This window comes from Danio rerio, chromosome 8 (assembly GCF_052040795.2).
Source record: "Danio rerio strain M-AB ecotype USA chromosome 8, GRCz13ab, whole genome shotgun sequence".
Taxonomy (NCBI): domain Eukaryota; kingdom Metazoa; phylum Chordata; class Actinopteri; order Cypriniformes; family Danionidae; genus Danio; species Danio rerio.
Genome location: NC_141028.1, coordinates 26,635,860 through 26,648,538, shown reverse-complemented (window position 1 = coordinate 26,648,538; position 12,679 = coordinate 26,635,860). Strand labels below are relative to the sequence as shown.

At 38.0% G+C, this 12,679-nt stretch overlaps 1 protein-coding gene across 1 annotated transcript in view; it reads right to left on the bottom strand.

The window, feature by feature from the left end:
- Window positions 1-12,679, bottom strand: part of LOC108190952 (zinc finger protein 335) — a 78,320-nt gene that overhangs the window by 53,206 nt on the left and 12,435 nt on the right. Inside the window, 5 exon segments of the mRNA XM_087264034.1 lie at window positions 1,724-1,866; window positions 3,651-3,857; window positions 3,942-4,083; window positions 12,040-12,259; window positions 12,262-12,322. Of these exon segments, the coding sequence (XP_087120160.1) occupies window positions 1,724-1,866; window positions 3,651-3,857; window positions 3,942-4,083; window positions 12,040-12,259; window positions 12,262-12,322 (773 nt within the window).

The window sequence follows — 12,679 nt, the reverse complement described above, 5'->3', positions numbered from 1 at the left end:
TGAAATTAATGAATCTGTCATGATGGTCATTATCTTCACACAATATGAAGGCCCAATAAGAAAAAAACTACAACCTATATAAAATATGATTTATGAAAACACTTTCACCAAATAACAGACAAATCCAAATGTCCAACACAAGCTGTAAATTTGGGCTGCATTCCAGACAAGCTCACCTCAAAGACGTATAATGTCTCTGATAAAAAAAAAAATTCAAAAGTGGAATTTATCTAATGTATTTTGTGTCGTAAAATAAAATGTGAAAGTATCTTGAGTTTGTGGTAGCCACAAGCCTTATTTAAGCGATTTAACCAAAATCACATTTAAGAAGCCCATTGACTTCGGGACAAGGGAACCGGAACTCGCTTCTGGGTTTTTGCAACAAATTGACATCATAGTTCCTCCATTCAATTATATTCATTCCAGCACTTACTCTGCAGTGTAGCTAAAGTTTCTTCATCATTGTTGATGATGATGGTCTGCTGTGACGGGACGAAGCGAGCCGTTACGGTTGAACCAAAAAATAATTTTTGAGAGTTTCAATGAGGAACAATGTGTTTCTGTGTCGTTTACACTTTTACACTGGCAATTTATTACAGTTTCAGCTAAAAATCTTTTTTTTTTAAAATCCCCCGCATCTGAGATAGCCTGTGGGTGTGTAAATTGCCATTTCTTTTAAAGGTGCAGTAGGTGATCTTCCACAATGCTAACAGCTTAGCATTAATCTCTGAATTACAGTACTCTGAATCCTAGCCGTCCAGAGCCACGCCTCCTGAAACAGGAGCACGCTCACCTTAAAGATGACAGCATAACCCTCTCTTGTGTGTTAAAAGTGACTAGTGCTTGTCCGGCGGTGTGCTGGAATTACACTCATTACTAAGCCAAACTGACATGCTATTTCAGAGCGAATATTTAGAGTTGCATGGTAAACATTATAGGGAGAGGCTAGGCAGAATAGCGGTACTTACTTGTGTTTTGTTGTTAAACTAATTCAAATCTACATTATCGATGCTGTTAAAGGTCCCTTATGAAACTGAAAATAGAGTTATCAATCTTTCACCGGAAGATTTTAGTGGCTGAACAACACTTCTGTGAAGATATAACCCATTTGTAACAACAACATACATCGTTACATCCGCTTTGCGTGAAGCTAAAATAATTTTAAAACAAAACATTACCTGTCTAAGAGAAATCCTTCAGCCATGGTGTCATCCTTTCTTCAGTGTGCAAAGGTAACCCCAGTATTGATTCAGGTTTTTAAAAAGTTTTGATTCAGCATGTTTTTGCCGATCGCGCACGCGAGTTCTCTCACTCTCTCGTGAACGCGCAGTTCGTCTATGCACAAACAGCTGTCGACGGAGCTGCGTACAAACGGCTGCGCAGTTGTTTAAATCTGCATTTGCTGACAGACAGTTTGAGCTGCTTATCGGAATTCCATGAGATGTCAGCCTGACTATTTAATTGAATTAACATTTTTTTAGTTTTATGCCTTACCCAAAATATAAAAATGCATATAAACACATTTAGATCATTAACTTTAATCAGTACAATTGGAATGTGAAGAGACTTTCAACCAGCACAACAACAACTGCTTCTGAAGACAGACACCTACTGCACCTTTAAGTTGGGAAAGCATTTATGGTTGTATCTGTATTAATAATGTAAACAGTACAAATTTTAAGATTTGCTAATTTATTTGAACGACTCTTTCTCAGTTGCTCACCTTTGGCCACACACCTGGCAGGAGTAAGGCCTCTTGTTGGTGTGTGTCATCATGTGGCGTCGCAGGTCTTTCATGTTTTTAGAGGCAAAACTGCAGCTGGTGCATTTATGAGGTCTCAAATATGCATGCAAGGCCATGTGAGTCTAGGATAAAAATATATATGTACACATTTATATTTATTATACACAGGCAGAGACTTTAATCCAAAGCTACTTCCCCTACACTTACGTTTTGTCAGTCTGTGCTCTTTTTTAAACACAATGTTATATTGAAGTGCCTTCATTTTGTTTTGGAAGTCAAATGATTTACACCCATTTGAAACAGATTCTGAATCTTTTCTCAGTGTCTGAAACAAATAATTTAAGGATGCTGTCTCTTTAATAGCTACATTCAGAGAGGGTATTATTTTCTGAAATCTGAATATCATCTTTGAAAGCTCCTTATAGGGATAGTTTACCACATTTTGAAGAAAGCAGGAAACCTGTAAACATTGACCTCCATAGTAGGAAAAACAAATACTGTAAAAGTAAATGGCTACAGGTTTCCAGTAGCCTTTAAAATATAATGTTTAGGGTTTAAAAGAAGAAAGAAACTAAAATGGATGAACTTAAGTAAATAATGAGTAATTTTTTTTGGCAGACTTGTTTTTACTTTAAGTGCTCACCGGCCACTTTATTAGGTAAACCTTACTAGTACCAGGTTGGACTCAGAATGCATTTAAAACTGTCCTAATCCTTTATGGCATAGATTCAACAAGGGACTGAAAATATTCCTTAGAGATTTGGGTTCATATTGATATGACAGCATCACGCAGTTGCGGCAGATTTATTGGCTGCCAATCCATGATGTGAATCTCCTGTTCCACAACATCCCAAATGTGCTCTATTGGATTGAGAGCTGGTGACTGTAGAGGCCATTTAAGTACAGTGAACTCATTGTCATGTTCAAGAAACCAGTCTGAGATGATCCACGCTTTATGACATGGTGCTTTATCCTGCTGGAAGTAGCCATCAGAAAATAAGTACACTGTGTTCATAAGGGGATGGACATGGTCAGCAACAATACTCAGGTTGGCTGTGGCATCGACACAATGCTCAATTGATACTAATGAACCCAAAGTGTGCCAGGAAAATATCCCCCACAGCATTAAACCAAAACCACCACCTACAGCCTGAACCAGTGATACAAGGCAGGATGGATCCATGTTTTGATGTTGTTGACGCCAAATTCTGACCCTACCTTTAAAATGTTGCAGCAGAAATTGAGACTTATCAGACGAGGCAATTTTTTCCTGTCTTGTATTGTCCAACTTTGATGAGCCTCTATGAATTGTAGCCTCAGTTTCCTGTGTTTAGCTGACAGGAGTGACACCCGGTGTGGTCTTCTGCTGCTGCTGTAGCCCATGTGCTCAAGGTTTGACGTGTTGTGCATTTAGAGATGCTCTTCTGCATACCTCGGTTGTAACGAGTAGTTATTTGACTTACTTTTGCCATTCTATCAGCTGGAACCAGTCTGGCCATTCTCCTCTGACCTCTGGCATCAACAAGGCATTTGTGCCCAAATAACTGCCGCTCACTTGAGATTTTCTCTTTTTCTGACCATTCTTTGTTAACTTAATCCCATTTGATCAGAAGTTTCCTTTCTATCCGATTCTAATGCTCGGTTTGAACTGCAGCAGATTGTCTTGACCATGTCTTCGTGCCTAAAAACATTGAGTTGCTGCCATGTGATTGTCTGAACTGAAATTTAATGTTAATGAGCAGTTGGACAGGTGTACATAATAAAGTGGCCGGTGAGTGTATATTTATGATGCATTATGTTCTTTAAAACTTCGCAAATCCTTTACAAACAGCCACATTACACATTACAAGAAAAGCAGTATCTGAAAAAAAGCAGCATAAAAAATGAAAAGCTCAACCCAACACACCTTGACTTCTGGCCAAGAAGGTGCTGCGAAATCACAGTCGGGGCATTTGAATGTTTTGGGGTCGATGTGCGCCCTCTTGTGGTTCTCCATGTCCGATCGGCCATGGAAAGCCTCCATGCAGATGCGACATGAGAAGCGCTTGGTGTTCAGCTGTTGAGAATGGGGTGATGAAGACAGCGGAGGAGATGCTGGAGCTTCACTGCTGAGCTGCAGAAAGAGGATTTAATCAATTTAACTTTCCATTAGGACTATTGGTTATTCTATCTGAATTCTTACAAAACACAGTCTCACCTCCACCTGCTGCAGGACTCCGTCTGTCAAGCCTGAGCTAACGTAAAACTTCTCTTTATTTTCTTTGAGAGGTGTAGAGATGGACAAGGGCTCAGTACTCACTTCCATCACCTGAGGCTCTGCTGAGGGCTCCTCTAAACTGCTGTCAAACACACACAGACAAACAAACACACACATTTATGACATAAATACCTCACATTGGTGATTAGGAAATATCATAACCTTTCAAATTGTGCAAAATACTATAAAATATTGTAGGGATTGTTTAGAGTTTAACCCAAAGAATGACCAGTCTGGTAGATGAAGAAGAGCCGGAGTCAGAGATTTAAAAAAAAATAAATTAAGTTTACTGAAGATAGTTTGCAGTTTCATTCGCAGAAGCCAGCTTCAACACTCTCAATGAGTTCCTAGGCCGCTCTGCTTACAGTTTCAACAATCGAACAATTATACTCTTTACACAAGTCCAGAAAGGGTGGGATCCAGGTAAACAGTCCTCATTGGTTACAACAGAAATAGAAAATTCCAAATACATGCGTCAAAGAAACATAGTATCTACTTCCAGATATGGATGGCCTTAGTGTGTGCGTCAAAGAAAGCCTTGTATTTGTATCCAGATATGGATGGCGACCTGATGCCTAGAGGTGAGGTCGCCCTAAGTTATTAGGAGCTGATCTCCAACCTGTAAAAAGCTAAACCATGAACACAATAGACACAAAAGACCATCTGTGTTAAAGACTCAAGGATGTTTCTTGTACGTTCAGCTGTGTTATCAGGCTGGTTCAAGACTGTTTCCATCAACAGTCTGCTGCAATATCTTGGCTACACACAGTCACAGTCTGTCTCCACACAAAAAGGAATTACATTACTATTAATTATACTCAAAAACAGATCAATCAAACAGCTATAAAATTATAGGCAATATATCAGGACAATAAAACAGGTGTCTTCTTCTCCTCTGTATTGGACCTCTAGTCATAGGAACAGATAGAGAGAGAGAGAGAGAGAGAGAGAGAGAGAGAGAGAGAGAGAGAGAGAGAGAGGTCTCTATGACCTATGACCTGGTTTGAGTGTCTCCTGAAAACAAAGTTAAAATAGACAGGCAAAAAGAGAAACAAGGACACAGAACATTCTTACAGTAAGCAGTTTTAACTTATTCATTAGTTAAAATCAATTCACAGTTAAATACTGAGAAACAGGATGATGAAAAGGATAAACGATGGTCCATGAGGAGACGAATTGGAAAGCAGAAATCCGAATCCTTCAGTCCCCCCTTTTGACCCGAATGGAGTCCAAACTCCACTTCCGGTCAGCCAGTGAGGTCACTAAGGAGAGTGAAAGTAATGACTCATGCTCCCTTAATAAGTTTGCAGAGCTTTCTTCACCCCTTTTTGGACAAGCTGGAACCTAAAAATTCCAGTCCCCAAGCTAAGGGCTCTTTCACTCTCCACCCACAAAAGGAGTTCACGCTTCTCATCATCGGTGGGATTAAGGGTCCTGCAAGCAGAAGTAAATACATACAAAAAACAACAACAGCGGACCAAAGTCCAGAATGTGAACACAAATGCACAAGCCCTAAAAGTCCTCCAGAAGTAAACAACTCATAATTTCCATCGATACTTCCTCTGATGAATCTACAACTTGCTCCAACTCTAAATCCAAACATACAGGCTAATTCTAGTGCTCAGAGATCCTCTGATCAGACACAAAAGGTCATCCACTCGACCTAAGCCACACAGGATTTAAATTCATGACCTGCAAAAACATCTTTATCTTCACCAGTCTTAAAAGCTTCATCAGCGTGTTCACTACTTCAAATTAGAATAATGAAGCATTTTTACATTAACACACATTAAACATGCCAACAGCACAGTAGTCCAATTCAGCACCATTACCATGTTTAATCATCACCTTGCTGAACTCCATGTCAGTCAAGTCCACTTAAAATATATTTTTATTCAAATAATAATGTGATTGTAGTGATGCAACACATTCCTCTGTATTATTGATAGGAAGTGTACAAGCACCCTTGTCCTGGCCATAATGAGCCAAATTCACCTTCACAGTTAACAAACTAATATCAAATCCACTCTCTGGAAGCCGGGCTAAATGAATTGAGCCAGACCCTCAGTCACCTCAAAGAAACTAGATATAGATATTACCTGTTACCTAAAGACCAAGAAATATGTAATGGTTTTTACAAACTATTAATCCAAGTCATTAACATGCAATAAGAGGGATTGTGAATCCATTTCTTTTGTTCCCACGTTTTAGGGGTTTAACAAAATCTTAGTCAAATTCAACAAAGATCAAACCTGAGTAATTCAAACTCAAGCATCTTTTAACAGAAATAAGACTAAACCTTATAATAATCTTCTCAACTTGTCATTTGTACCATTTACTTTACTCTGACTAAACCATTCAACATAACCAGAAGCAAACAGTATGATTTTGTATAAAATTCATTTGATTCTTACTGTCTGGTCAATTAGAAATGCTCACAGGTTAGCTATTTGCTCAAACTATTGATTATTTGAAAATCTTTCATACATGTCATTTGACAGTAAAACCTGTTTGAAAGCATTACCAATTGAACAAGAACAGACTGAGTTAACAACTCTTTTACCACATATAATCAAGACTCTTGCTTGGATATGGACTACAAAATTTTCATTTAAAGACAGTCTAAGTTACTGTAAAACTTGTCAGTATTCACAATAATAATATTGACTTGAGTTGACTTGACTGCTTAAAAATGCTGTTAAAGTTCAAGCTGCATTTTTGTTTCCTTAAATGTTAATTTTCGCTGCAGCAGTATAAATACTTCTTACTGAATTCAACCATCAGATGCAAATACTTTCATTCAACTTTATCTCTCTGTTCTACACAACATCCAAACAATTATGTTCCTCTACCATTGAGGACACACACACATAGACAGCGTGATTTACTGCAGCATTTGCCTTTAACACAAATGACTTCAACTCAATTCTCTGCTTATTTTTCCTATGCTAGAGTGAGGATGCTTTCTGGACTATTGTGGTTAGTGACTTAGCCAATGTCACTGTTTAAATGCCATCAAGTCTAAAATATTTAACATTAATATTCAGATAGCAAAGAATTAACTGTATTTAACCTTTAAACTTCTCAGTCAATTTCGACATGGGTTTGTAACCTGAAATGGATGGCAGTCTTCAATTTCACAGCTATAAGCTAATAAAACTTGTTTTAAAATTATTATTATTCCAGAGAGTAATCTGAATCAGGAAAAGAAGTCATTATTAATGATTGCAAACAGAGCTGGATAACCCATCCATTTAAAGCTCATCTCATGGTCTGCATCATCTTTACATCAGATTCACTCAGCATTATTGACTTCTGCAATGTCTGGCATTTCGCTTATACAATCTGTAATAATATAACACTTATTCCAGAGGTTAGTGACAATATTCATACAACAGGGACAAATCATTCCCTCAGGACAATAAGCATTATTGTACCATAGATATGAATATTGTGACAGCTCATCACTAATTTTGCTTTAGGTGTTGAACTCGCACAAATTTATTCTTAAAATTCTCTGTCCAGTTTCAACTGGATTTACATGATCTTTTATCAAGTTTCAAAGTTTCTGTTCATAATCAATGTCTTTTCTGAGACAATCAGCTGGTGCATTTTGTTTTCTTAATATCGTTGCTAAGCAAGTCGATAGCAGAAACAAAACACAACTCATGGCTTCACTCAAACAGTCTCTGTCTCTCTGTTTCATGCACATAAATTTTCAATAGTCTTAGACTATAACATTAAAATTATTACAATTCAGAATCTTTAATCATTCACCAACGTTCCAAATGTCAAAAGTTTTTATCTCTCAAAACTCAGTTGGAACTATTTAAAGACTAAGAGAATTTCTTGTAATTATTTACCTTAACTGCTTAGTTCCATTCAGCTGTGTTATCCAAACCATCTCACAGCCAGTTTTTATCTTTAGCCAGCACCATCTCGAAAATGTCCTTTGCCATGAATAAGGACCTGCATCAGTAAAATACTATGAAAAATCAGACACATCAGTTAAAAATCATCTCAGCTTCACATTCAGAAATTCTGCATTCTTAAAATTCAGACATATAAAATATCCAGTGCTGTTAAAGCAGCCAACCACATTGATATTGGTAAATTTTTAAGAAACTTTACTGTCTCCAATGGTTCTTGAAAGCCCATTGCCATTATCTTTTTACCAATCATCTCCTTCAGGGTATCATACCCTGGCATAGTCCGTTGATGCTTGTCACAAGGACAGACATGTCCTCAATAAAGGCAGGATTCTCGTGATCAGGTCTGGATGGGGCCACTGAGGCAGACTACTGTAACTTCAAACAGTTCCCCTCTAAGGATGCTTTAGGCCGATAGAGCATAACCCCAGTCCAGCACCATCTTTCACATTAAACATCCCCCTTTTCGGGTAGATGCCCCGGGGTTTACGAGGGGTCCCATGCCTTAGGTTGTTTTCCGCTTTGGCCAAGGGAAAATCTTACCCGTCTTAGGGAACCCCCCTTCGTGCCCACCGGTCAACTGCCACTCACACTGCAAGCTCCTGTGCAGGCCTCCTTCTTGATTCAGAATTTTCTACATGGGAAAGTGCAGTCAAGAACCATGAAAGCCATTGAGACTACCTACTAGAATTCAAACATTGAGACAGGTTAATCAAACACTTAAATCAACTGAATATCAAGCTGAGATTATTCAGGGAGTTTAGATATCACCCTGATTCATTCAGTGTCAGGGTCTGCTACCTCAGTATAGCCATCAGGCCCTGTATGTGATGGTGGAGACTAAAGATAAGACAAAAGTTACAAACAGTAATAAACCACTGAAGACAAGACAAGAAATTTCCAAACAGTAATAACAACTGTTCAAATTAATTATCTCTATAGCTCAGCGGGTATATTAGTGTTTTTCAAGATGCTTTAACAAAAGCATTTTCATTCATTCATTTCTCTGTTCACTTAGTCCCTTTATTAATCCAGGGTCGCCACAGCGGAATGAACTGCCAACCTATCCAGCACGTTTTTATGCAGCTGGTGCCCTTTCCAGCCGAAACCCATCACTGGGAAAACAAACAAAAAAACATTTTGCAATCTCTTATTTGTTAACCTTGATTTTTAATTACTAATACCTCTATTAGTGTATACAAATTGAAATGTAGAATTTCTGTATTCATTCTAGCATTTCCTTTGCATCTGTGTTTTGTGATTTCCAACTGAGCACTGTGCTTATCAATTGTTATGGAACAGGCAAATAGCAGCTCTAAGCTGACATCTAATGAGAGAGAAAGAGAGTTTTGAGCAATCCAGAATGAAAATGCATGTTTACTAAATTTAAACATACATTAAACATAACATTAACTTCAAAAACATAATTTCATTGTAATATCTATCATAAAACAGAGTTGACATGCATTTTCAAAGTAATGCTGTTACAGTCAACAATAGTTTTAGATCTTTCAGGGGTTAACTGCATCCATCAAAGTATTATTTGAAACCCCCATTTATGTTACATTTATATTATTAAAAATATATATATATATCCAACCATAAAGCTGCTTGTTTGCACAGACTTACATGGCACATTTTCATTCAGACATGTCTCTGTTACTTTTACAGCCAAAACTCAGTCAAAAGTCATGGTGAGGGCTAAACCAAGATAACAGTGCAGTCACACAGAATCTTATGTTCTGAGACAAAACATAAGCTATTCTTTATTCCCATAATGTTACTGTCAGTTTCTGTGCTTAGTTTTTGCTACTAGCCCCTCAATATTTAGATTTTAGCTTTTCAATGACAATTAAATGTCAAAGGGATACTTTTTTCCCCCCTTAAAATCAGTTCTAAAATCATTTTAAACCTGAGAGCTTAGCTGAGCCATTTACTGCATTCTGCTCTCATCTATTTCTTTTTAATTCTGAGTTCAACACCAAAAGCAAGAAGAAATTGAGAGGGCACTCTTACCAACAGCGCTTGGCTTCTGCTTGATGAATCTGCAAACCATCCCAAGATGTGCAAACTGTCCAGACCGGTCTAATCCAGTTAGGGTCATATTTTTCTCGGGATTGCTCCTGGTGCATCATTGGTCAATCAACCTCACCCTGATATTTGTAGGTATCTTGTCTGACTTTTGTGGCCACTACTATCTAATGGATCTCTATTATAATGTTATTTTTATTCAATTATTTCTTTCCCTAATAATCTGACCTACACTATTCTTATGGCATGCCTTTTGTCTGTGATGCAGTTAGATAGCAGTGGTGGAACTCAATTACAATCTCGGGTTAATTTAGTTCACTACTAAATAGAAAACCAGTCCAGGTTTTATGCCCGAGAATGTCCCAAAAGCCTCCTAAACACCCATCAAATGAGTACCCTAACTCCGGGTGAAGGAGAAGGTACACCTCTCAACTACTGTTACACTTATCAGTATCGCTATAGGTGTACCACAAAATGCACCAGCTCGCTAAGGGATTCCACAGCAATCTACCACAAAATTCTGTGAATCCACCGGCGCCTTTCATTTACGTCTAAATGAGAACCAAAAACGTTCCGTTACTACCCACTACTTCACAGACAATCCCTAGTCTATAATTTTTAAATCTTCCTACCTTCATTTTGTTGATTGATCAATGGTGTTACCAGTAAACAAGTGCCACGCGTCCTCCACCAAAACTGTAGGGATTGTTTACAGCTTAACCCAAAGAATGACCAGTCTGGTAGATGAAGAAGAGCCGGAGTCAGAGATTTAAAAAAAAATAAATTAAGTTTACTGAAGATAGTTTGCAGTTTCATTCGCAGAAGCCAGCTTCAACACTCTCAATGAGTTCCTAGGCCGCTCTGCTTACAGTTTCAACAATCGAACAATTATACTCTTTACACAAGTCCAGAAAGGGTGGGATCCAGGTAAACAGTCCTCATTGGTTACAACAGAAATAGAAAATTCCAAATACATGCGTCAAAGAAACATAGTATCTACTTCCAGATATGGATGGCCTTAGTGTGTGCGTCAAAGAAAGCCTTGTATTTGTATCCAGATATGGATGGCGACCTGATGCCTAGAGGTGAGGTCGCCCTAAGTTATTAGGAGCTGATCTCCAACCTGTAAAAAGCTAAACCAGGAACACAATAGACACAAAAGACCATCTGTGTTAAAGACTCAAGGATGTTTCTTGTACGTTCAGCTGTGTTATCAGGCTGGTTCAAGACTGTTTCCATCAACAGTCTGCTGCAATATCTTGGCTACACACAGTCACAGTCTGTCTCCACACAAAAAGGAATTACATTACTATTAATTATACTCAAAAACAGATCAATCAAACAGCTATAAAATTATAGGCAATATATCAGGACAATAAAACAGGTGTCTTCTTCTCCTCTGTATTGGACCTCTAGTCATAGGAACAGATAGAGAGAGAGAGAGAGAGAGAGAGAGGTCTCTATGACCTATGACCTGGTTTGTGTGTCTCCTGAAAACAAAGTTAAAATGGACAGGCAAAAAGAGAAACAAGGACACAGAACATTCTTACAGTAAGCAGTTTTAACTTATTCATTAGTTAAAATCAATTCACAGTTAAATACTGAGAAACAGGATGATGAAAAGGATAAACGATGGTCCATGATGAGACGAATTGGAAAGCAGAAATCCGAATCCTTCAATATTTAGCAAATAAAATGTACATTAAATGTATTTTTTAATTTTATTGTTGCATCTACAGGTCACATGGTGTAAACAAAATCAACTTTTTAAAGATATGGATCTCTTATTAATGGAAAAATAGATTTTACAAGATGCATTTGCACAACTTTTTTAGTTTTTGTGTTCATCTTGATATTCTGAATCCACAAGCCCTCTGTGAAACCACACACACTATAACCTTCCAGATAAAACCACCTTTGTGTCACTGTGTGATTGTTGGCATTATTTATTGTGAGAAAATGAGTTTAAGTCTCATAACACTTCACAATAATATTTAATCAACACAATATCGCAGTTTTACACACATTTGTAATGGAAAATGCACCTATTGTCTGTTTTTGACATTCAGTAGTAGTACCTGTGTGTTGTCTCCTCAGAGATCTGCTCCACCACACTGAAATCAGTACCTTCATATGCACCAATGCCAATCTGTGCCACTTCCTGTTCCACTTCCTGTGCCACAGCAGTCTCCTCTTGCTCCACAGCCATCTCGAATGCCTCCTGCACCAGAGTGTCTCCATTTTCTGACACATGGAAGGTTACAATCTTTTGAGGCTGTAAGGATTAGCCTTCACTCAGGAACCAGATCAGGAACACGACCCTGTCTCCAGAGCTTTATCATCTGTTTTCAGCACCGCCACCTGAGAACAGAGATTAAACTGATCATTCGCTATGGAAAAATAATCATTTGTGAATCTTACTTTTTTACAAATTTTATTGACTACCTACAAAGCCCTAAAAAACTTAGCTCGCCAGTATTTGGGGGAGCTCCTGGTGTATTATAGCCCCTCACACCCACTATGCTCAATTAATTCTGGACACTTGATTATTCCCAGAATATCAAAGTCAACTGTAGGCGGTAGATCTTTCTGTCAGTTTAAAACTAGATTAAATACACATCTCTGTGCATTAGCATACACATCAAACACAAATGCTTTTAAAATCTAAATCCTCCAAAGGATGTTTACTCTGCATTATTTAGAACAACTGGAGCCAGG